The sequence below is a fragment of the Crinia signifera genome, chromosome 7 (assembly GCF_055691185.1).
Source record: "Crinia signifera chromosome 7, ASM5569118v1, whole genome shotgun sequence".
Taxonomy (NCBI): domain Eukaryota; kingdom Metazoa; phylum Chordata; class Amphibia; order Anura; family Myobatrachidae; genus Crinia; species Crinia signifera.
The window spans coordinates 13,151-40,000 of NC_139223.1; the positions used below are offsets into that span (position 1 = coordinate 13,151).

The 26,850-nt window shown below is 51.2% G+C and overlaps 1 protein-coding gene across 4 annotated transcripts in view; it reads right to left on the reverse strand.

Annotated features, from left to right (window-relative positions):
* Positions 1-1,861: 1,861 nt before the first annotated feature.
* The window catches only part of TGFB1I1 (transforming growth factor beta 1 induced transcript 1), a 148,661-nt gene continuing 123,672 nt past the window's right edge, over positions 1,862-26,850 (reverse strand). For all 4 annotated transcript variants that reach the window (XM_083152177.1, XM_083152175.1, XM_083152176.1 and 1 more), the window contains exons 11-12: positions 21,649-21,797; positions 1,862-2,337 (exon numbers count right to left, since the gene is read on the reverse strand). In XM_083152177.1, coding sequence (XP_083008303.1) covers positions 2,071-2,337; positions 21,649-21,797 — 416 coding nt within the window. In that variant the 3' untranslated portion in view covers positions 1,862-2,070. The remainder of the gene's footprint in view (positions 2,338-21,648; positions 21,798-26,850) is intronic.

Genomic DNA, 26,850 nt, shown 5'->3' on the forward strand with positions numbered 1-26,850 from the left:
GACAATCTATCTCTCTCTGCCCGATCCCTTCACCACTCTGTGCTTGACCTCCCCCATTCCTCTCTCTGGGTGGGATGTACTTAAGGGAAAATGCGGTAAAACGGGGGTTTTACCACATTTTCCTATGTTCCATTAGCCGTCCGCCGCGTCTCTGCCTGGCAGGGTATCGCCACCCTCTGGGTAGCGATACCCTATAAAAGCCTATGGGCTTCTATCGCCGCCCACGCGACCCTGCTCCCGTCCTCCTTCGATCTCCTCCTCCCCCAGCAGGTGTCAGAGTCGGGAGGACATCCGGCTGCAGGGGGGAGGGGGAGACACAGGGGGACACTGACAGCCGCACACCACATTACAGGTATCGCGGGGGTCTCCATCACCGCAACCCGATGCTAGCCGCATATATTAGTACATATGCGGTAGCATCGCGGCGGCTGGCAGGCGAAGGGCGGACATGTATATTAATACATCCCGCCCTCTGTGCATGACACTCCCCTCTCTCACTGCCAGACCGCCCCCTCCTCACCACTTTGTGCCTGACCACCCTAATTTCTCTCTCTGTCCCTGACACTACCCTCTCTCTCTGCCTGACCCCCCCCCCCACCACCACTCTGTGCCTCACCACACTAATTTCTCTCTCTCTGTGCCTGAAACTCTCCCCTCTCTCTGCCCGACCCCCTCATCACTCTGTGCCTAACACTCCCCTCTCTCTCTGCCCAACCCCCTCCCTTATTCCTCTCTCTGTGCCTGGAACTCCCCTCTCTCTGCCCGATTCCCCCCTCACCACTCTGTGCCTCACCACAATAATTTCTCTCTCTGTCTACACTACCCTCTCTCTCTCTGCCCGATTACCCCCTCACCACACTAATTTCTCTCTCTGTGCCTGACACTACCCTCTCTCTCTGCCCGATTCCCCCCTCACCACACTAATTTCTCTCTCTGTGCCTGAAACTCTCCCCTCTCTCTGCCCGATTCTCCCCTCACCACTCTGTGCCTCACCAAACTAATTTATCTCTCTGTGCCTGAAACTCTCCCCTCTCTCTGCCCAATTCCCCCCTAACCACTCTGTGCCTGATCCGCCCCATTCCTCTCTCTGTGCTCAAGCCCCCTCACCACTATGTGCCTGACCTCTCTCATTACCCTCTCTGTGCCTGACACTCCCCAATTCCTCTCTCTCTGCTTAACCCCCCCTACCACTCTGTGCCTGACCACCCTCATTTCTCTCTCTGCCTCACCCCCCCTCATCACTCTGTGCCTGACACTCCCCTCTCTCTCTCTGCCCGACCCCCCCACCATTCTGTGCCTGGCGCCCCCCTCCATTCCTCTCTCTGTGCCTGGCTCCCTCACTCCCACACCCCTCTCTTTCCCAGGCATCCTTTGTCTCTCACCAGTCCTCTCTTTCTATCAGACAGTCTCACTCTCTTTTTCTATCCCTGACTTTCTCTCCAACAATCTCTTCTCTATCTACCAAATTTTATCTCGCCTCCAAGCAACATGGACAAACTCACACCACTACCTTTATTATGTACAGTGCTGTGGAAAATTATACACCTTATAGTGTACAGTATATGTGTATAAATAATACCAGAGCCTATTCCGCGTTGCTCCTAAAGCAGCTACAATAATGCAGAAATAAGCTGTGTCTATAGGAGAGGACAGCGTCTATCCAGCTGCTGGTTACAGTCATCATCATCATCATGCATGTGCAGTAGCCCTGTCCTTGGTGCACACTAACCTACTCAGTTCCACCCAATCAGGCACCACTGAGATCTGAGGACACGTATGTTACCATTGATCTAAGTTGTACATAAGCGGGGTGAGATGCTTCTCGGAAATAGCCAGCATGTTCGGTCAGGAATGGACGCCATCAGTAATAGTGGATTTTATTAGATAGCTGAGAACATACAAATGTTGTGCAAGTAGATTACATATTGCTGGATAATTGTGCTGCTATAAAAATAAGTATCATGTACCTCTGGACTCTGTACACAGAGTACTGTGCAGCAAGTGTGCAGCATTACCACTACACCAATAGCTCGGACCAGAACTATGTACAGACATAACCAGCCTGAAGCTCTAGCCATAGAGACGGGCAAAGCATGCCTGGCAGTAGGGCTTGCCATCTTGCTCGCGGAAGGTGCCTTTGTTCAGTTGCCTGAGGCAGAAAGTGCAGCTCAGATGCTGTGGGTGGAACTTTCGGCCCATGGCAGTCACACATCGCCCTGTTATTGGTTGGTCACACCCAGCACACAGTGAACCACGACAGGAGTGGTAATGAGTCTCACATAGAGGCAAGCCATCATTCTCAAAGAAACTTCCATTGACGAATGGAGTGTGGCAGACCTACAGCAAAGACAGAACACAAACACATGAATCTTTGGCATGGAGAGAGGGACCGTGAAAATCACATTGAGGTCATCTGTGGAATTGGGGGAATAAAAGAAGGCAAATTGTCCATAAAATGGTGATAACTGGAGTTAGAATCATTGATTTATGTAGATTACACCCATCATGTGTCCTATTGAACCCTGTAGAGTGAGGTAATCAGCATCTGGACCCTCGGAGGGGCAGCGGGCGGCATTTAGCAGCTCACTAAGCAGCAAAAGAACGATGCTTAGTGAGCTGTTCTGAATCAGGCCCTATGTGGGTATGACTTCCATGTATGTATTGCCTTTATGCAGAACCACAATATAATATGTACCTTTCTTACACATTCTGACACGGAGGTGGTTGGAAGAGGCTATGAGTGAGGACACATATGTTACCATATGCACATACAATATACCCATGGAGAACACGTCTGACACTGAGGCGGTTGGGAAGAGGCTATGAGTGAGGACACATGTTACCATATGCACATACAATATACCCATGGAGAACACGTTTGAAACGGAGGTGGTTGGGAAGAGGCTATGAGTGAGGACACATGTTACCGTATGCACATACAATATACCCATGGAGAACACGTTTTACACTGAGGCGGTTGGGAAGAGGCTATGAGTGAGGTCACATGTTACCGTATGCACATACAATATACCCATGGAGAACACGTCTGACACTGAGGTGGTTGGGAAGAGGCTATGAGTGAGGACACATGTTACCGTATGCACATACAATATACCCATGGAGAACACGTCTGACACTGAGGTGGTTGGGAAGAGGCTATGAGTGAGGACACATGTTACCGTATGCACATACAATATACCCATGGAGAACACGTCTGACACTGAGGCGGTTGGGAAGAGGATATGAGTGAGGACACATGTTACCGTATGCACATACAATATACCCATGGAGAACACGTCTGACACTGAGGTGGTTGGGAAGAGGCTATGAGTGAGGACACATGTTACCGTATGCACATACAATATACCCATGGAGAACACGTCTGACACTGAGGTGGTTGGGAAGAGGCTATGAGTGAGGACACATGTTACCATATGCACATACAATATACCCATGGGGAACACGTCTGACACTGAGGCGGTTGGGAAGAGGCTATGAGTGAGGACACATATGTTACCGTATGCACATACAATATACCCATGGAGAACACGTCAGACACGGAGGTGGTTGCAAAGAGGCTATGAGTGAGGACACATGTTATCGTATGCACATACAATATACCCATGGAGAACACGTCTGACACTGAGGTGGTTGCGAAGAGGCTATGAGTGAGGACACATGTTACCATATGCACATACAATATACCCATGGAGAACACGTCTGACACGGAGGTGGTTGGGAAGAGGCTATGAGTGAGGACACATATGTTACCGTATGCACATACAATATACCCATGGAGAACACGTCTGACACTGAGGTGGTTGGGAAGAGGCTATGAGTAAGGACACATGTTACCGTATGCACATACAATATACCCATGGAGAACACGTCTGACACGGAGGTGGTTGGGAAGAGGCTATGAGTGAGGACACATGTTACCATATGCACATACAATATACCCATGGAGAACACGTCTGACACGTAGGTGGTTGGGAAGAGGCTATGAGTGAGGACACATGTTACCGTATGCACATACAATATACCCATGTAGAACACGTCTGACACGGAGGTGGTTGGGAAGAGGCTATGAGTGAGGACACATGTTACCGTATGCACATACAATATACCCATGGAGAACACGTCTGACACTGAGGTGGTTGGGAAGAGGCTATGAGTGAGGACACATATGTTACCGTATGCACATACAATATACCCATGGAGAACACGTCTGACACGGAGGTGGTTGGGAAGAGGCTATGAGTGAGGACACATGTTACCGTATGCACATACAATATACCCATGGAGAACACGTCTGACACAGAGGTGGTTGGGAAGAGGCTATGAGTGAGGACACATGTTACCATATGCACATACAATATACCCATGGAGAACACATCTGACACGTAGATGGTTGGGAAAAGGCTATGAGTGAGGAAACGTTACCGTATGCACATACAATATACCCATGTAGAACACGTCTGACACGGAGGTGGTTGGGAAGAGGCTATGAGTGAGGACACATGTTACCGTATGCACATACAATATACCCATGGAGAACACGTCTGACACTGAGGCGGTTGGGAAGAGGCTATGAGTGAGGACACATATGTTACCGTATGCACATACAATGTACCCATGGAGAACACGTCTGACACTGAGGTGGTTGGGAAGAGGCTATGAGTGAGGACACATATGTTACCGTATGCACATACAATATACCCATGGAGAACACGTCTGACACGGAGGTGGTTGGGAAGAGGCTATGAGTGAGGACACATGTTACCGTATGCACATACAATATACCCATGGAGAACACGTCTGACACAGAGGTGGTTGGGAAGAGGCTATGAGTGAGGACACATATGTTACCGTATGCACATACAATATACCCATGGAGAACACGTCTGACACTGAGGTGGTTGGGAAGAGGCTATGAGTGAGGACACATATGTTACCGTATGCACATACAATATACCTGTCACACGCAGCCGCGACGGAGCGCGGCGGGTACAGTACTCACCCGTCCGCGCCCGCCGCCGGCTAGCGTGTGCAGGCTCCACTCTGAGGCGGGCAGGTGGGGGCAGCGCTGGGTAGAGGCGGCAGCGACGGAGCATCAGGTAGCAGCGTCCTTGACGATTGCGGCGCCGGGAGGCCGGCGGCGCCATCTTGAGTAAGGGCAGGTAGCGGATTGGGCCAGAGTAGAGAGTTCCTCCTCATCCTGCACGGACAGCCAATGGCAGCCACTCCCTGGGGATTTAGTGGAGCTGCCCAGGCTGATCCGTGTCAGTGCAATGAGTCTTCTGAGTCGTTCACAACTCCGAGCTGACTCCTGGATCCTGGTTCTCTCTCCTGACTCTGGTGCCTTGCTCCCTGCACCTTATCCAAGGAAGGTTTTCTCCTGACACCAATGCTGCAAGCGCTATCTAGTGCTGGTCCCTGCTTGTTCCAGAATTCCCTTTCTTCATCATCCATCCATTCCATCCTCTTCCAGTCTTCCGGATCCATTTCTTCCATCACCAAATCAACCTCTTCCTGCATCTTCTTCTATGTACTCTGGCTCACCTAAAGACTGGTTCCAGAATTACCACTGGCAGTATATTGTGCTGGACTTATTGATTTATTCTTTTGCCACTTAAAGAAGTATTTAAGTGAACTTATTATTTATGAAATCAGTTATTAAACCTGCACGTTTCAATCCTACTCGCCCTGGTCCGTCTCCAGCTTCTGTGCACCACACGACTCCATCCAGCCCTTCTGCCGTGACAGTTTGCACTGACCCGATGGAATCGGGTGAAGCACAGGCTTCCATGACGGATGTTCTTCAAGGCATCATGGCTCGCCTGGAACAAGTAGAAACCACCCAGCGTCAAGTGGCTCACTTCCTCCAGTCCTTGTCACCACCTCAGGCGGCTCCCTCAGCTTCGGCCGCACCCACTGCTGGAGTCTCTGCTCCTCCTGCTCCTGCGAGTCCATCTGTTCCTCACCATCTACAGCTGTCGACACCCAGTAAATATGACGGGTCTCCGAGAGGATGTCGAGGATTCCTAAATCAATGTGACGTGCATTTTACCCTCCAGCCTTCCAATTTCCCTTCGCCCAAAACCCGGGTGGCCTACATCGTATCCCTACTGGCTGGTCCAGCCCTGGAGTGGGTGTCCCCCCTCTGGGAGCGTGCGGACCCTCTTCTCAATAATTATGAAGAGTTTGTGGCCTCCTTCCGTCGTATATTCGACGAGCCCGGCAGAGTGTCCTCTGCAGCCACGGAGATCCTGAGGATTCGTCAAGGCAGTCGCCCAGTGGGACAATATGTCGTACAGTTCCAAACCCTGGCGTCCGAACTTCGATGGAACGAAGAGGCTCTCGTATCTGCCTTCTGGAACGGTCTGGCTGGGCGCATCAAAGACGAGTTAGCAACTCGCGATCCTCCTTCCACCCTGGCAGAACTCATCTCCCTATGTACCAAAGTCGACCTGCGACTCCAAGAACGCCAACTTGAGAGGAATCGTTCTGATCGCCTTCGTCCTCGTTTCTCTCCCAATGTTGCTCCGGGTCCCAAGGCAATTCCTTCGCCTGCTGCACCAGCTGATGAACCCATGCAAATCAATCGTTCCCGCCTGTCCCTCGAGGAGAAGTTCCGAAGACGGCGAGAGAATTTGTGTATGTACTGTGGCTCATCTGCTCACCTATTGGCTGCCTGCCCACTGCGGCCGGGAAACGACCGCTCCTAATCCCCCCGAGGGAGGTCCGATTAGGAGTATTGTTTTCATCTCCCTCTTCTACTGACTCTACTATTCCAGTGACTCTTGTGTGTCCCCAAGGCGAGAGAAGACTTCAGGCCTTATTGGATTCTGGAGCAGCGGGGAACTTCCTTTCTTCTTCTTTTGTCAACCAGCATGCCCTGCCTGTGCAACCTCTGGATCATTCGCTGGTCCTCACGGCTGTGGATGGGAGTCGAATTCGGAGTGGACAAATCACTCATCAAACCATTCCGCTGAAGTTGCTCATCGGAGCCTTACATCAAGAGACCATTCAATTCTTCATTCTTCCACAATCTTCTCATCAAATGGTCCTGGGTCTTCCCTGGCTCTCCAAACATAATCCACAAATTGATTGGACCACTATGGAGATCAAGGCCTGGGGAACAGTCTGCCAGTCTACTTGCATTCCTCAGATCCTTCCGGTCTACCAGACCCATCCACAATGTGAGGATAACTGCTCTTCATCTTCTTCAGCTCCACCCTTGTCTATACCCGTACCGTATCGTCCATTTACAGATGTCTTCAGTAAAGGAGGTGCTGACACTTTACCTCCCCACCGGCCTTGGGACTGCCCAATAGAATTGATGGCTGGGAAATTTCCTCCTCGTGGCCGCATCTATCCTCTGTCGCTACCCGAGACTGAGGCCATGTCCTTGTACATCCAAGAGAACTTAAACAAGGGGTTCATCCGACCTTCTACCTCTCCGGCCGGGGCTGGGTTTTTCTTTGTGAAAAAGAAAGATGGCGGTCTTCGGCCTTGTATCGACTATAGAGGTCTGAACGACATCACTATAAAGAATCGCTATCCCTTACCCCTTATCACAGAACTGTTTGATAAGATCAGAGGAGCGACTGTCTTCACCAAATTGGACCTACGAGGGGCCTACAATTTGATACGAATCCGTTCCGGTGACGAGTGGAAGACGGCTTTTAATACAAGAGACGGTCACTATGAATATCTGGTGATGCCCTTCGGCCTTTGCAACGCCCCTGCCGTCTTCCAACAGTTCGTGAATGATATCTTCCGGGACTTGCTGTACCATTCCATTGTAGTCTATCTAGACGATATACTCATCTTCTCCTCCAATCTTCAACATCACAGACAGACCGTGTCCGAGGTACTACGACGTCTTCGTCAAAATCAACTATTCTGTAAGTTGGAAAAATGCGTTTTTTGAAGTCACCTCCATTCCATTCTTAGGCCACATTCTCTCTGCTACTGGTATCGAGATGGATCCAGAGAAGGTGAGAGCGATCCAAGACTGGGCACCTCCCACGACACTCAAGGGAATTCAGAGATTTTTAGGATTCTCAAATTATTACCGGCGATTCATCCGGAACTTCTCTACCATCGCTGCTCCCCTCACAGCTCTTACCCACAAAGGAGTTGATCCAAGTCAATGGCCGCCAGAAGCATTCTCAGCCTTCCAACAGTTAAAGAGGGCGTTTATGACGGCACCCATTCTCCTCCAACCAGATCTCGACAAGCCCTTCATCCTCGAGGTGGACGCATCCTCGGAAGGTATTGGGGCCATCTTGTCACAAAAAGGAGAGGATCAAGAATTACATCCTTGTGCTTTCCTCTCCAAAAAATTCCTTCCGGCAGAGAAGAATTACCCCATTGGGGAACAAGAGTTACTTGCTGTCAAAACTGCGTTAGAGGAGTGGCGATACCTTCTGGAGGGTGCGCGGCATAAGATCACCGTGTATTCAGATCACAAGAATTTGTCCTTTCTCAAACAAGTTCAATGCCTCACTGCTCGTCAAGCCCGATGGGCTATGTTTTTCGAACGTTTTAATTTTCAAATTAAATTTCGACCTGGCACCACTAATATTAAAGCTGACGCCCTATCCCGTTCCTTTGAAACGACTTCTGATATAGAGATTCTTCCTCGTCCAATCCTTGATCCAGTGGTTTTTGCTCAAGTGTCCGTACAGCCAATTCCTCCTCCAGGCAAGACGTTTGTTCCTCTCGAACTGCGAAAAAAAATATTATCATGGGCACATTCCTCCCGTTTCGCAGGTCACGCAGGAATACAGAAGACCTTGATGTTCCTGTCACGTTCTTATTGGTGGCCAACCATTCGTCACGACGTCACCAACTTCATCGCGTCTTGTGTAAAATGTGCTCAGCATAAGGTGCCCAGAACAACTCCTGTTGGTCCTCTCCGTCCTCTGGCCATTCCCACAGAACCATGGACTCATCTATCTATGGACTTCATTTGCGAGTTACCTCCTTCCAAAGGTCATACAGCAATCTGGGTAGTGGTTGACCGATTCTCAAAAATGGTCCATTTCGTCCCACTAAAAGGTCTTCCCTCTGCTCCAGTACTGGCTCAGCTATTCATTTCCACCATTTTTAAATTACATGGTCTGCCCAAAGAAATTGTGTCTGATCGCGGAGTACAGTTCGTGGCGAAATTCTGGAGAGCTCTCTGTGCCACGGTAAAGGTTAATCTCAAGTTTTCTACTGCCTTTCATCCCCAGACCAACGGCCAGACGGAACGGGTGAATCAGGACTTGGAGGCCTTTATTCGATTGTTCATCTCGTCCTCTCAAGATGACTGGGTAGATCTCCTCCCGTGGGCAGAATTTATGCATAACAACTCCTATCACTCTTCCTCCGGAACCACGCCCTTCTTTACCGTATTTGGTAAACATCCACGATCTCCAGACTTCTCAGAATTACCCTCTTCTGAAGTTCCTGCAGCGACCACTTCCCTCCAACGCTTTGCGAAGATTTGGTCGGATGTCCACACCGCTCTCCTTAAATCTTCTGCTCGATACAAGAGAATGGCGGACAGGAAAAGAAGAGCAGCGCCCAGATTAAAACTCGGGGATCGGGTATGGCTATCTACCCGTCATATACGCCTCCGTCTGCCTTCTATGAAACTGGCTCCCCGGTACATTGGGCCATATGCTATCACCCAAGTCATTAATCCAGTCGCTTATAGACTTCAACTTCCTCCTTCCCTAAGGATCTCGAATTCCTTTCATGTGTCCCTCCTCAAGCCTTTAAGATTGAACTCTTATCAGAAGAAGGTTCCCAAACCACCCAAGATTAACTCCGAGAGTGGGATCGAATTCGAGGTAAGACGTATCATAGACTCTCGTCACCGCAATGCTCGTACTCAGTATCTGGTGGAGTGGGTCGGTTTTGGTCCTGAAGAGAACTCTTGGGTGGACTCCGTTGATTTGCATGCTCCAAAGCTGATTAAGCAATTTCTGCAGCGAAATCCTCACAAGGCCCATAGGCGTCCTGGGGCCACCCTGAAAAGGGGGGGTACTGTCACACGCAGCCGCGACGGAGCGCGGCGGGTACAGTACTCACCCGTCCGCGCCCGCCGCCGGCTAGCGTGTGCAGGCTCCACTCTGAGGCGGGCAGGTGGGGGCAGCGCTGGGTAGAGGCGGCAGCGACGGAGCATCAGGTAGCAGCGTCCTTGACGATTGCGGCGCCGGGAGGCCGGCGGCGCCATCTTGAGTAAGGGCAGGTAGCGGATTGGGCCAGAGTAGAGAGTTCCTCCTCATCCTGCACGGACAGCCAATGGCAGCCACTCCCTGGGGATTTAGTGGAGCTGCCCAGGCTGATCCGTGTCAGTGCAATGAGTCTTCTGAGTCGTTCACAACTCCGAGCTGACTCCTGGATCCTGGTTCTCTCTCCTGACTCTGGTGCCTTGCTCCCTGCACCTTATCCAAGGAAGGTTTTCTCCTGACACCAATGCTGCAAGCGCTATCTATTGCTGGTCCCTGCTTGTTCCAGAATTCCCTTTCTTCATCATCCATCCATTCCATCCTCTTCCAGTCTTCCGGATCCATTTCTTCCATCACCAAATCAACCTCTTCCTGCATCTTCTTCTATGTACTCTGGCTCACCTAAAGACTGGTTCCAGAATTACCACTGGCAGTATATTGTGCTGGACTTATTGATTTATTCTTTTGCCACTTAAAGAAGTATTTAAGTGAACTTATTATTTATGAAATCAGTTATTAAACCTGCACGTTTCAATCCTACTCGCCCTGGTCCGTCTCCAGCTTCTGTGCACCACACGACTCCATCCAGCCCTTCTGCCGTGACAGTACCCATGGAGAACACGTCTGACACTGAGGTGGTTGGGAAGAGGCTATGAGTGAGGACACATGTTACCGTATGCACATACAATATCCCCTTGGAGAACACGTCTGACACGGAGGTGGTTGGGAAGAGGCTATGAGTGAGGACACATATGTTACCGTATGCACATACAATATACCCATGGAGAACACGTCTGACACGGAGGCGGTTGGGAAGAGGCTATGAGTGAGGACACATATGTTACCGTATGCACATACAATATACCCATGGAGAACACGTCTGACACTGAGGCGGTTGGGAAGAGGCCATGAGTAAGGACACATATGTTACCGTATGCACATACAATATACCCATGGAGAACACGTCTGACACGGAGGGTGTTAGGAAGAGGCTATGAGTGAGGACACACATGTTACCGTATGCACATACAATATACCCATGAAGAACACGTCTGACACGGAGGTGGTTGGGAAGAGGCTATGAGTGAGGACACATGTTACCGTATGCAGATACAATATAGCCATGGAAAACACGTCTGACACGGAGGCGGTTGGGAAGAGGCTATGAGTGAGGACACATATGTTACCGTATGCACATACAATATACCCATGGAGAACACGTCTGACACGGAGGTGGTTGGGAAGAGGCTATGAGTGAGGACCCATATGTTACCGTATGCACATACAATATACCCATGGAGAACACGTCTGACACTGAGGTGGTTGGGAAGAGGCTATGAGTGAGGACACATGTTACCGTATGCACATACAATATACCCATGGAGAACACGTCTGACACTGAGGTGGTTGCGAAGAGGCTATGAGTGAGGACACATGTTACCATATGCACATACAATATACCCATGGAGAACACGTCTGACACGGAGGTGGTTGGGAAGAGGCTATGAGTGAGGACACATATGTTACCGTATGCACATACAATATACCAATGGAGAACACGTCTGACACGGAGGTGGTTGGGAAGAGGCTATGAGTGAGGACACATATGTTACCGTATGCACATACAATATACCCATGGAGAACACGTCTGACACTGAGGTGGTTGGGAAGAGGCTATGAGTGAGGACACATATGTTACCGTATGCACATTCAATATACCCATGGAGAACACGTCTGACACGGAGGTGGTTGCGAAGAGGCTATGAGTGAGGACACATGTTACCGTATGCACATACAATATACCCATGGAGAACACGTCTGACACGGAGGTGGTTGGGAAGAGGCTATGAGTGAGGACACATATGTTACCGTATGCACATTCAATATACCCATGGAGAACACGTCTGACACGGAGGTGGTTGGGAAGAGGCTATGAGTGAGGACACATATGTTACCGTATGCACATACAATATACCCATGGAGAACACGTCTGACACTGAGGTGGTTGCGAAGAGGCTATTAGTGAGGACACATGTTACCATATGCACATACAATATACCCATGGAGAACACGTCTGACACGGAGGTGGTTGGGAAGAGGCTATGAGTGAGGACACATATGTTACCGTATGCACATACAATATACCCATGGAGAACACGTCTGACACGGAGGTGGTTGGGAAGAGGCTATGAGTGAGGACACATGTTACCGTATGCACATACAATATACCCATGGAGAACACGTCTGACACGGAGGTGGTTGGGAAGAGGCTATGAGTGAGGACACATATGTTACCGTATGCACATACAATATACCCATGGAGAACACGTCTGACACTGAGGTGGTTGGGAAGAGGCTATGAGTGAGGACACATATGTTACCATATGCACATACAATATACCCATGGAGAACACGTCTGACACGGAGGTGGTTGGGAAGAGGCTATGAGTGAGGACACATATGTTACCGTATGCACATTCAATATACCCATGGAGAACACGTCTGACACGGAGGTGGTTGGGAAGAGGCTATGAGTGAGGACACATATGTTACTGTATGCACATACAATATACCCATGGAGAACACGTCTGACACTGAGGTGGTTGCGAAGAGGCTATTAGTGAGGACACATGTTACCATATGCACATACAATATACCCATGGAGAACACGTCTGACACGGAGGTGGTTGGGAAGAGGCTATGAGTGAGGACACATGTTACCGTATGCACATACAATATACCCATGGAGAACACGTCTGACACTGAGGTGGTTGGGAAGAGGCTATGAGTGAGGACACATATGCTACCGTATGCACATACAATATACCCATGGAGAACACGTCTGGCACGGAGGTAGTTGGGAAGAGGCTATGAGTGAGGACACATATGTTACTGTATGCACATACAATATACCCATGGAGAACACGTCTGACACTGAGGTGGTTGCGAAGAGGCTATTAGTGAGGACACATGTTACCATATGCACATTCAATATACCCATGGAGAACACGTCTGACACGGAGGTGGTTGGGAAGAGGCTATGAGTGAGGACACATGTTACCGTATGCACATACAATATACCCATGGAGAACACGTCTGACACTGAGGTGGTTGCGAAGAGGCTATGAGTGAGGACACATATGTTACCGTATGCACATACAATATACCCATGGAGAACACGTCTGGCACGGAGGTAGTTGGGAAGAGGCTATGATTGAGGACACATGTTACCATATGCACATACAATATACCCATGGAGAACACGTCTGACACGGAGGTGGTTGGGAAGAGGCTATGGGGGAAATTTACTAAGATGAATTCGTAGAAAAAAATTGTATTTTCATAAGATTTTTATGGCGTATTCATATTTTGGGCATTTACTATGCCAAAAATACGAATTTTCATATTCGTATTGATAGAACATTCCTATTTGTATTTACATACAGTATACGAATGAATACACCATCGAATACGACAGTAAATCAGGAAACACCATTCTATTGAATGGTGATGTCTAAGCAGCTTAATTGAAAACACGGCCGCTAATTGGCGTAAAACGGCCGTGAATGGCCGGGCAAATACGCCAGGAAAATACACTTAATTTTCCTGTCGTATTTGCAGGCTTCAGTGTAAAAAAAAAAAAAAAAAAAAAAAAGGCTAAATAAATAAATTTAAAAAACGACGTGGGGTCCCCCCCCCCCCACAGCCGTAACCAGCACCAGGCTGAAAGAGCGGGGGCTGTAATAAAAAAATCAGGAAACCCGACAAATAGGGGTTACATCAGCCCCCCTACAGTGCATATGGTTTTACCCATTAGAGAGTGATTATGTCTTTCCGAGTGAATCAGAATAACCCCCAATGAGTGAGAACACGTATAAGTTACCATATGCAAACAAAATAAAACCAAGGAGAAAACGTCTGACAGGAGGTTGGGAAGAGGCTATGGGTGAGGACACGCATATTGCCATATGCATACACAATATACCCATGGGGAGGTATCAGCAATGTCCCCCTTCCCCCGGTGTCAGCCATATCCCCCTTCCACTGGCTTCAGCCATGTCCCCTTCCCCCCGGTGTCAGCCATGTCCCCCTTCCCCCAGTATCAGCAATGTCCCCCTTCCCCCGGTGTCAGCCATATCCCCCTTCCACTGGCGTCAGCCATGTCCCCTTCCCCCCGGTGTCAGCCATGTCCCCCTTCCCTCTGTGTCAGCCATGTCCCCTTCCCCCGGTATCAGCAATGTCCCCCTTCCCCCGGTGTAAGCCATATCCCCCTTCCACTGGTGTCAACCACATCCCCTTCCCCCGGTGTCAGCCATGTCCCCCTTCCCTCTGTGTCAGCCATGTCCCCTTCACCCGGTGTCAGCCATGTCCCCCTTCCCTCTGTGTCAGCCATGTCCCCCTTCCCCCAGTATCAGCAATGTCCCCCTTCCCCCGGTGTAAGCCATATCCCCCTTCCACTGGTGTCAACCACATCCCCTTCCCCCGGTGTCAGCCATGTCTCCCTTTCTGATGGTGTCAGCCATATCCCCCTTCCCTCGGTGTCAGCAATGTTCCTTTCCCCAATTGTCAGCAATGTCCTCCTACCCCAGGTGTCAGCCATGTCCCACTTCCTGCTGTGTCAACCATATCTCCTTCCCCTGTGTCAGCTATGTCTCCTTTCCCCAGGTGTCAGCCATGTCCCCATTCCCCCGGTGTCAGCCATGTCCCCATTCCCCCGGTGTCAGCCATGTCCCCCTTCCCTCTATATTAACCATGTCCCCCTTACATTGGTGTCAGCCATGTCCCCCTTCCCCTGTGTCAGCCATGTCCCCTTCCCCCGGTGTCAGAGAGGTCCCCTGTCAATTGTTATCAGCCATGTTCCCCTTCCCTGTGTCCACCACATCCCCTTCCCCTGGTGTCAGCCATGCTTCCCTTTCTACTGTTGTCAGCCATGTCCCCCTTCCCTCAGTGTCAGCAATGTCCCTTTCCCCCCATGGTCAGCCATGTCCTCCTACCCTCGTTGTCAGCCATGTCCTCCTATCCCCGGTGTCAGCCATGTCCTCCTATCCCCGGTGTCAGCCATGTCCTCCTATCCCCGTGTCAGCCATGTCCTCCTACCCCCGGTGTCAGCCATGTCCTCCTACCCCCGGTGTCAGCCATGTCCTCCTACCCCTGGTGTCAGCCATGTCTCACTTCCCACTGTGTCAACCATGTCCCCTGCCCCTGTTTCAGCCATTTCCCCTTCCCCCGGTGTCAGCCATGTCTCCCTTTCTGATGGTGTCAGCAATGTCCCTTTCCCCCATTGTCAGCCATGTCCTCCTACCCCCATTGTCAGCCATGTCCTCCTACCCCCCGGTGTCAGCCATGTCCTCCTACCCCCGGTGTCAGCCATGTCTCACTTTGCTCTGTGTCAACCATGTCCCCTGCGTCAGCCATGTCCCCCTTCCCCCATGTCAGCCATTTCCCCATTCCCCTGGTGTCGGCCATGTCACCTTCCCCCAATGTCAGCCATGTCCCCCTTCCCCCGTTTTCAACCATGTGCCCCTAATATTAACCATGTCACCTTCCCCCAATGTCAGCCATGTCCCCCTTCCCCCTTATATTAACCATGTCCCTCTTCCATTGGTGGCAGCCATGTCCCCCTTCCCCCATGTCAGCCATTTCCCCATTCCCCTGATGTCGGCCATTTCACCTTACCCCAATGTCAGCCATGTCCCCCTTCCCCCTTTTATTAACCATGTCACCTTCCCCTAATATCAGCCATCTCTCCCCTTCCCCCTTATATTAACCATGTCCCTCTTCCATTGGTGTCAGCCATGACCCCATTACCCGGGTGTCAGGAAGGTCCCCATCAATTGTTATCAGCCATGTCCCCCTTCCCTGTGTCAACCACATCCCCTTCCCCCGGTGTCAGCCATGTCGTCCTTCCCCCTATATTAGCTATGTCCCCCTTCCATTGGTGTCTGCCATGTCCCGCTTCCCCCCTGTGTCAGCAATGTCCTTTCCCCGAATTGTCAGCCATGTCCTCCTACCCCTGGTGTCAGCCATGTCCCACTTCCTGCTGTGTCAACCATGTCCCCTTTCCCCAGGTGTCAGCCATGTCCCCCTTTTCCCCGGTGTCAGCCATGTCCACCTTCCCTCGTGTAAGCTATGTCCCTCTTCCCCAGTATCATCCATGTCCCCCTCCCCTGGTGTAAGCCGTGTCCCATTCCCCTGGGTCAGCCATATCCCCCTTCCCCCGGTGTAAGCCATGTTCCCCTTCCATTGGTGTCAGCCATGTCCCCCTTCCCTCTGTCAGCCATGTCCACTTCCGCCTGTGTCAGCCATGTCTCCCTTTCTGCCAATGTCAGCCAAGTCCCCCTTCCCGCCGGTTTCATTCATGTTCCCCTTCCCCCGGTGTCAGCCATGACCCCCTTCCTCCAGTGTAAGCTATGTTCACTTCCCCCGGGAAGATACATATATCTATGTATCTATGTGTGTATCAAACACACGTGTATATATAGTGTTAATAAATGAATTGGCGATGTTTACAGAGACCACATCCACTTTTAGAATAGACCATGCCCACTTTTTCGAGACCACGCCCACTTCTCCGGGAGCACGTGCGCATTAGAGTGAGGGGGGGGGGGGTTGATAGTGATTGAGGTGGCAACCTTACTGAGACCCCTATCACAGGAAGTACAGGGCTGACACCCCTCTCTCACAGGTAGTACAAGGCTGACATCCCTCTCTCACCCCCTCCTCATAGGAAGTACAGGGCTGAGACCTCTGTTACAGGAAGTACAGGTCTGAACCCTATTTCATCTGAAACTTCTGTGCTGCTTTGCATAAAAATCTAAAGGGATACCAAGTTTACAAGGGAACTGTTGAACTCTGTTCATCATTGGTGATAAACTGATAACTGATCCATTAGTGTTACTTAGCTTTAGGGCAATTTACTTGAAACACTGTCTCTAAAGTTTTAAAATTAATGTGCCCAACAGATGTCAGTGCTAATGAATTGTTATATTTAATATAGATCTATCTGTGTTATTAATACATTTGTATACTGTGACAACTGCGCTCTCTGTTTTTCAATTATCGGTGGTGTCTTTATTCTGAGTGATCCAGAATCACTCCTGAGAGCAGCACTTGCCACAACCTGTTTATAACTAATTTGCAGTTTATTATATCTTTTAATTGCATGCGCCCGATATCCATGGTTTCTGGTGTCGCGCTGTGTGTCTAAAAATATCACACCTCAGCGATAGCAGACAGGGTGTTCTTTCTGACACCTCTCCCTCACAGGAAGTACAGGGCTATCTTAGGGCCAGATGTATCGAGCTTAAAAAGTGAGAAAATGGAGAGTGATAAACCACCAGCCAATCAGCCCCTACCTGCCATTCACAGACTGTGTTTGAAAAATGACAGGTAGCAGCTGATTGGTTGGGTTTATCACTTTTCATGGCTTAGAACCTCTTGCCCTTACTCGTCCCAGAGGAAGTACATGGCTGACACCCCACTCTCACCATGCCCTTACAGGAAGTAAAGGGCTGACCGCTCTCTCACAGGAAGTAAAGGGCTGACATCTCTCTCTCACCACCACCCCTTCCCCCTCACAGGATGTACTGGGCTGAAACCTCTCTCACAGGAAGTATAGGTCTGACCCCTCTGTCACCCCCCCCCCTCTCACAGGAAGTAAAGGGCTGACCGCTCTCTCACAGGAAGTAAATGGCTGACATCTCTCTCTCACCACCACCCCTTCCCCCTCACAGGATGTACTGGGCTGAAACCTCTCTCACAGGAAGTAAAGGGCTGACACCCCTCTCACAGGAAGTAAAGGGCTGACACCCCTCTCTCACCACCAGCCCCCCCCCCCCCCCCCCGTGTCACAGGATGTACTGGGCTGAAACCTCTCTCACAGGAAGTATAGGTCTGAATCCTCTGTCGCCCCCCTCTCAAAGGAAGTAAAGGGCTGACACCCCTCTCTCACCCCCCCCCCCCCCCCCCTCAGAGGAAGTACAGTGTTCGGTGGGGTGCCGTTAATCCGCTGGCTAAGCTCAAAATATATGAAGTCTGAATCAGGCCCATAGTGTGGTTATGGTTTGTGTGTATGTAATAAAGGTGTCCTTCCACTTCCTGTGTGATCCCAGAACTTGTAGTGACCCCGGGACGCCATGCAGAGCTATAAGCCCTGCCTTTCTCATGGTGGAGATGACGGTTAGGTGTAAACAAATGCATATATGAACCCGGGGTCATCACAGTGACAAGCAGGCTTGTAGCAGGTAGAGAAGCAGGTGGGTAACAAGGAGAGGCAGAGAGTAATGGAGAAGGTGAGGGGGAGAAGCAGAGGATGACGTACTGGTGGGTAACAAGGAGAGGCAGAGAGTAATGGAGAGGGTGAGGGGGAGAAGCAGAGGATGACGTACTGGTGGGTAACAAGGAGAGGCAGAGAGTAATGGAGAGGGTGAGGGGGAGAAGCAGAGGATGACGTACTGGTGGGTAACAAGGAGAGGCAGAGAGTAATGGAGAGGGTGAGGGGGAGAAGCAGAGGATGACGTACTGGTGGGTAACAAGGAGAGGCAGAGAGTAATGGAGAGGGTGAGTGAGGGGGAGAAGCAGAGGATGACGTACTGGTGGGTAACAAGGAGAGGCAGAGAGTAATGGAGAGGGTGAGAAGCAGAGGATGATGTACTGGTGGGTAACAAGGAGAGGCCAAGAGTAATGGAGAGGGTGAGAAGCAGAGGATGACGTACTGGTGGGTAACAAGGAGAGGCAGAGAGTAATGGAGAGGGTGAGAAGCAGAGGATGACGTACTGGTGGGTAACAAGGAGAGGCAGAGAGTAATGGAGAGGGTGAGAAGCAGAGGATGACGTACTGGTGGGTAACAAGGAAAGGCAGAGAGTAATGGAGAGGGTGAGTGAGGGGGAGAAGCAGAGGATGACGTACTGGTGGGTAACAAGGAGAGGCAGAGAGTAATGGAGAGGGTGAGAAGCAGAGGATGACATACTGGTGGGTAACAAGGAGAGGCAGAGAGTAATGGAGAGGGTGAGTGAGGGGGAGAAGCAGAGGATGACGTACTGGTGGGTAACAAGGAGAGGCAGAGAGTAATGGAGAGGGTGAGGGGGAGAAGCAGAGGATGACGTACTGGTGGGTAACAAGGAGAGGCAGAGAGTAATGGAGAGGGTGAGGGGGAGAAGCAGAGGATGACGTACTGGTGGGTAACAAGGAGAGGCAGAGAGTAATGGAGAGGGTGAGTGAGGGGGAGAAGCAGAGGATGACGTACTGGTGGGTAACAAGGAGAGGCAGAGAGTAATGGAGAGGGTGAGAAGCAGAGGATGACGTACTGGTGGGTAACAAGGAGAGGCCAAGAGTAATGGAGAGGGTGAGAAGCAGAGGATGACGTACTGGTGGGTAACAAGGAGAGGCAGAGAGTAATGGAGAGGGTGAGAAGCAGAGGATGACGTACTGGTGGGTAACAAGGAGAGGCAGAGAGTAATGGAGAGGGTGAGAAGCAGAGGATGACATACTGGTGGGTAACAAGGAAAGGCAGAGAGTAATGGAGAGGGTGAGTGAGGGGGAGAAGCAGAGGATGACGTACTGGTGGGTAACAAGGAGAGGCAGAGAGTAATGGAGAGGGTGAGAAGCAGAGGATGACATACTGGTGGGTAACAAGGAGAGGCAGAGAGTAATGGATAGGGTGAGTAAGGGGGAGAAGCAGAGGATGACGTACTGGTGGGTAACAAGGAGAGGCCAAGAGTAATGGAGAGGGTGAGAAGCAGAGGATGACGTACTGGTGGGTAACAAGGAGAGGCAGAGAGTAATGGAGAGGGTGAGTGAGGGGGAGAAGCAGAGGATGACGTACTGGTGGGTAACAAGGAGAGGCAGAGAGTAATGGAGAGGGTGAGAAGCAGAGGATGACGTACTGGTGGGTAACAAGGAGAGGCCAAGAGTAATGGAGAGGGTGAGAAGCAGAGGATGACGTACTGGTGGGTAACAAGGAGAGGCAGAGAGTAATGGAGAGGGTGAGAAGCAGAGGATGACGTACTGGTGGGTAACAAGGAGAGGCAGAGAGTAATGGAGAGGGTGAGAAGCAGAGGATGACATACTGGTGGGTAACAAGGAAAGGCAGAGAGTAATGGAGAGGGTGAGTGAGGGGGAGAAGCAGAGGATGACATACTGGTGGGTAACAAGGAGAGGCAGAGAGTAATGGAGAGGGTGAGGGGGAGAAGGCGATGAGCAGAGGATGAAGTACTGGTGGGTAACAAGGAGAGGCAGAGAGTAATGGAGAGGGTGAGAAGCAGAGGATGACATACTGGTGGGTAACAAGGAGAGGCAGAGAGTAATGGAGAGGGTGAGAAGCAGAGGATGACGTACTGGTGGGTAACAAGGAGAGGCAGAGAGTAATGGAGAGGGTGAGAAGCAGAGGATGACATACTGGTGGGTAACAAGGAAAGGCAGAGAGTAATGGAGAGGGTGAGTGAGGGGGAGAAGCAGAGGATGACATACTGGTGGGTAACAAGGAGAGGCAGAGAGTAATGGAGAGGGTGAGGGGGAGAAGGCGATGAGCAGAGGATGACGTACTGGTGGGTAACAAGGAAAGGCAGAGAGTAATGGAGAGGGGGAGAAGCAGAGGATGACGTACTGGTGGGTAACAAGGAGAGGCAGAGAGTAATGGAGAGGGTGAGAAGCAGAGGATGACATACTGGTGGGTAACAAGGAGAGGCAGAGAGTAATGGATAGGGTGAGTGAGGGGGAGAAGCAGAGGATGACATACTGGTGGGTAACAAGGAGAGGCAGAGAGTAATGGAGAGGGTGAGGGGGAGAAGGCGATGAGCAGAGGATGAAGTACTGGTGGGTAACAAGGAGAGGCAGAGAGTAATGGAGAGGGTGAGAAGCAGAGGATGACATACTGGTGGGTAACAAGGAGAGGCAGAGAGTAATGGAGAGGGTGAGAAGCAGAGGATGACATACTGGTGGGTAACAAGGAGAGGCAGAGAGTAATGGAGAGGGTGAGGGGGAGAAGGCGATGAGCAGAGGATGAAGTACTGGTGGGTAACAAGGAGAGGCAGAGAGTAATGGAGAGGGTGAGAAGCAGAGGATGACATACTGGTGGGTAACAAGGAGAGGCAGAGAGTAATGGAGAGGGTGAGAAGCAGAGGATGACATACTGGTGGGTAACAAGGAGAGGCAGAGAGTAATGGAGAGGGTGAGTGAGGGTGAGAAGCAGAGGATGACGTACTGGTGGGTAACAAGGAGAGGCAGAGAGTAATGGAGAGGGTGAGGGGGAGAAGGCGATGAGCAGAGGATGACGTACTGGTGGGTACAGCCCTCATATGTTTGCCAGAATGATACAGTGATGTCAGGTCGCTATTAGTAGGCAATGACTGATATTTTCCCTTCGGAGAGCAGCAAACACACACACACACAATAATAATGATGACCGGAGCATGGTACTCACATGACACACAAAGCATTGTGGATGCCACAGACCGTTCAGAGCTGATATGTAACTTTCCTTCACAGGTTCCGAGCACCCAGCGCAAACCGCTCCAAAGAGATGAAAGTAATCATCAGAACAGTACGGCTGCCCCTCCTTTTCATGGAACCCTGCAAGGACAAAAATTGTTAGTGTGTCATATGGTGTTTGTGAGTTCTGTGTGTATCGCAGGCAAGGTTGCAGTGTTGTAAAAGTGTAAGATGTAACAGCTGTCTGATGGACCGGGGCAGTGCGATCAGCTTCGTGTGTGACAGAATCAGCTAGTGCAATCAGCTGCGTGTGTCTGATGGACTGGGGCGGTGCGATCAGCTGCGTGTGTCTGACTGAATCAGCTAGTGCAATCAGCTGCATGCGTCCGATGGACACGGCCAGTGTGATCAGCTGCATGTGTCTGATGGACCGGGGCGGTGCGATCAGCTGCATGTGTCTGATGGACCAGGGCGGTGCGATCAGCTGCGTGTGTCTGACGGAATCAGCTAGTGCAATCAGCTGCATGCGTCCGATCGAACGGCCAGTGTGACCAGCTGCATGTGTCTGATGGACCGGGGCGGTGCGATCAGCTAGCTGTGTCTGACGGAATCAGCTAGTGCAATCAGCTGCATGTGTCCGATGGAACTGGCCAGTGCGATCAGCTGCGTGTGTCTGATGGACCTAGTCAGTGCGATCAGCTGTGTGTGTGTCTGATGGACCCGGCCAGTGTGATCAGCTGTGTGTGTCTGATGGACCCGGCCAGTGTGATCAGCTGCGTGTGTCTGATGGACCCGGCCAGTGTGATCAGCTGCATGTGTCCGATAGACCGGCCAGTGTGATCAGCTGTGTGTGTCAGATGGACCTGGCCAGTGTGATTAGCTGTGTGTGTCTGATGGACCCGGCCAGTGTGATCAGCTGCGTGTGTCTGATGGACCCGGCCAGTGTGATCAGCTGTGTGTGTGTGTGTGTCTGATGGACCCGGCCAGTGTGATCAGCTGTGTGTGTCAGATGGACCTGGCCAGTGTGATTAGCTGTGTGTGTCTGATGGACCCGGCCAGTGTGATCAGCTGCGTGTGTCTGATGGACCCGGCCAGTGTGATCAGCTGCATGTGTCCAATGGAACGGCCAGTGTGATCAGCTGTGTGTGTCCGATGGACCCGGCCAGTGTGATCAGCTGTGTGTGTCTGATGGACCCGGCCGGTGTGATCAGCTGTGTGTGTCTGATGGACCTGGTCAGTGTGATCAGCTGTGTGTGTGTCTGATGGACCCGGCCAGTGTGATCAGCTGTGTGTGTGTCTGATGGACCCGGCCAGTGTGATCAGCTGTGTGTGTGTCCAATGGAACGGCCAGTGTGATCAGCTGCATGTGTCCAATGGAACGGCCAGTGTGATCAGCTGTGTGTGTCTGATGGACCCGGCCAGTGTGATCAGCTGCGTGTGTCTGACGGACCCGGCCAGTGTGATCAGCTGCATGTGTCTGATGGACCCGGCCAGTGTGATCAGCTGTGTGTGTGTGTCTGATGGACCCAGCCAGTGTGATCAGCTGTGTGTGTCCGATGGACCCGGCCAGTGTGATTAGCTGTGTGTGTATAATGGAACCAGCCAGTGTGATCAGCTGTGTGTGTCCGATGGAACGGCCAGTGTAATCAACTGTGTGTGTCTGATGGACCTGGCCAGTGTGATCAGCTGCGTGTGTCTGATGGACCCGGCCAGTGTGATCAGCTGCGTGTGTCTGACGGACCCGGCCAGTGTGATCAGCTGTGTGTCTGACGGAATCAGCCAGTGTAATCAACTGTGTGTGTCTGATGGACCTGGCCAGTGTGATCAGCTGCATGTGTCTGATGGACCCGGCCAGTGTGATCAGCTGTGTGTGTCCGATGGAACGGCCAGTGTAATCAACTGTGTGTGTCTGATGGACCCGGCCAGTGTGATCAGCTGCATGTGTCTGATGGACCCGGCCAGTGTGATCAGCTGTGTGTGTCCGATGGAACGGCCAGTGTAATCAACTGTGTGTGTCTGATGGACCTGGCCAGTGTGATCAGCTGTGTGTGTCTGATGGACCCGGCCAGTGTAATCAGCTGTGTGTGTCTGATGGACCCGGCCAGTGTGATCAGCTGTGTGTGTCTGATGGACCTGGCCAGTGTGATCAGCTGCATGTGTCCTATGGACCCGGCCAGTGTGATCAGCTGCGTGTGTCCGATGGAACGGCCAGTGTAATCAGCTGTGTGTGTCTGATGGACCTGGTCAGTGTGATCAGCTGTGTGTGTCTGATGGACCCGGCCAGTGTGATCAGCTGTGTGTGTCTGATGGACCTGGCCAGTGTGATCAGCTGTGTGTGTCTGATGGACCCGGCCAGTGTGATCAGCTGCGTGTGTCTGATGGACCCGGCCATTGCGATCAGCTGCATGTGTCAGATGGACCCGACCAGAGTGATCAGCTGCATGCGTCCGATGGAACTGGCCAGTGCGATCAGCTGCATATGTCCTATGGAACGGCCAGTGTGATCAACTGTATGTGTCTGATGGAACTGGCCAGTGTGATCAGCGGCATGTGTCCGATGGAACGGCCAGTGTAATCAGCTGCGTGTGTCTGATGGACCTGGTCAGTGTGATCAGCTGTGTGTGTCTGATGGACCTGGCCAGTGTGATCAGCTGCATGTGTCCGATGGACCCGGCCAGTGTGATCAGCTGCATGTGTCCGATGGAACGGCCAGTGTGATCAGCTGTGTGTGTATGATGGACCTGGTCAGTGTAATCAGCTGTGTGTGTCTGATGGACCTGGTCAGTGTAATCAGCTGTGTGTGTCTGATGGACCTGGTCAGTGTGATCAGCTGTGTGTGTCCAATGCACCCATCTAGTGTGATCAGCTGTGTGTATATGATGGACCTGGCCAGTGTGATCAGCTGTGTGTGTATATGATGGACCCGGCCAGTGTGATCAGCTGTGTGTGTCTGATGGACCTGGCCAGTGTGATCAGCTGTGTGTGTGTCTGATGGACCCGGCCAGTGTGATCAGCTGCGTGTGTCTGTTGGACCCGGCCAGTGTGATCAGCTGCGTGTGTCTGATGGACCCGGCCAGTGTGATCAGCTGCATGTGTTTGACGGAATCAGCCAGTGTAATCAACTGCGTGTGTCTGATGGACCTGGCCATTGCGATCAGCTGCATGTGTCAGATGGACCCGACCAGAGTGATCAGCTGCATGCGTCCGATGGAACTGGCCAGTGCGATCAGCTGCATATGTCCTATGGAACGGCCAGTGTGATCAGCTGTGTGTGCAATGGACCCGGCCTGTGTGATTGGCAGCATCTCTCCGAAAGACCGGCCAGTGTGATCAGCTGCGTGTGTCTGATGGACCTGGTCGGTGTGATCAGCTGTGTGTGTGTACGATGGACCTGGTCAGTGGGATCAGCTGCGTGTGTCCGATGGACCCTGCGAGTGGGATCAGCTGTGTGCGTCCAATTGAACCAGCCAGTGCAATCCGCTGTGTGTGTCCAATTGAACCAGCCAGTGTGATCAGCTGTGTGTGTCCGATGGACCCAGCCAGTGTGATCAGCCTCGGGTTTGCCCTTCTCTTTTGCTGCATTGAAGGAATAGGATTATGAAGGTATCACACATAGGGCCTAATTCAGACCTGATCGCAAGGCTGCAAAAAAGCAGAGCCCTGGGATCACAGAGCCGCCACCACACCAGATTATAACTCTGCCCCCATGCAAGCAGGCCAATGGGCTGCAATAATAGGGATCACACTCACCATCAAATTATGTCTCCACTGTGTGCAGTAAATAAATAAATATATGGGGTGTTTTAGCCCTATGTTTACCTATACAAAATAACCCAATTATCGGGATCAGATACAATCATTTACCCAACAGAATCTGGAACAAAATAACAGTTTTAATGAATAGCGCAGTGGTTCCCAAACTTTCTTGAATCACGGCGCCCTAGAGTAACACCCTATCTTCGGCATTGGACTCTGCCTGCCCTCCCTCCACTATTCCCCTTCGATGCTCCAACCCCCAACCGTGGCACTCGCCTATCACCCGATTCCTTAAAATGTGCTCTCGCACTGCTGAGTGCTTCTGGAAGAAATCACGCTCCCTCGCGGATTATCTCCATTTCAAATTCATCCTTTCCTCCTTCAGCTCTGCCCTTGCTCTGACCAAGGAATCCTACTTTAAGTCCCTCATCCTTTCCCAATCATCCAACCCCCGCAGGCTCTTCGCCACCTTCAACTCCTTGCTCTCCCCCCTCCTCCAGCTCTTCCGTCCTCCATCGTAGCCGCTGATTTTGCTGCCTACTTCCCATGTCACTGAATTGCGCGAATGGGCATGTCATGCGCCTTTCAGTGAAAGAGTGCATGTGGTGCTGCCATGTGAAGGCATGCCTCCTGAAAGTCAGCCTGAGAGCGGCCCAGTGGTTCCCGGGGTGCCGCTTGTCTTTCGTCACCCTGGTGCGCTTTATATACGCATGGGCCCAGGAGATGACATCCATCGACTTCTGCCAGGAACAGCTGGACATTTCTAAGAAGACGGCTGTGTTATACAATCGATGGATGAGGGAGGCATGCTCGATGGACCTCATGGCTCAGCTGCAGTGCCGTATTGGCGGCCCAGGGCACATCGTGGAGGTGGACGAGAGTATGTTCGCCCGGAGGAAGAGTAACGTCGGCCATCTGCTCCCACAGCAGTGAGTTTTTGGGGAAATATGCCGTGAGACGGGGCAGTGCTTCCTCACTATGGTGCCAAGACGAGATGCTACCACATTGATGGCGGCTATTGTGGAGCATGTCGAGCCAGGCACCACAATTTACAGTGACTGTTGGAGGGCGTACAGCACTGAGCAACTTGAACTTGCTGGGTATCAGCACGCCCAAGTCAACCATCGATTTAACTTTATCGATCCGTCCACAGCGGTGCATACCCAAAATGTGGAACGATGTGCGGCGCGTGTAAATGGCACAACAAGCGCCACTTGCTAAATTCTTACCTCTGGGAATTTATGTGGAGAAAAACATTGGCTGGTGATAACCCATTTCACAGAATCCTCTTTGCAGTTTGCACTGACCCTCCTTCCTAAGGATGACTAATGATTTTTAAATGATCATGCTCTTGTGATTCTTTCTGATTAATGATTTAAGTGTTTTTAATAAATTAATTCTTGTTATTATTGTTATCGATTAATTCTTGTTATAGATT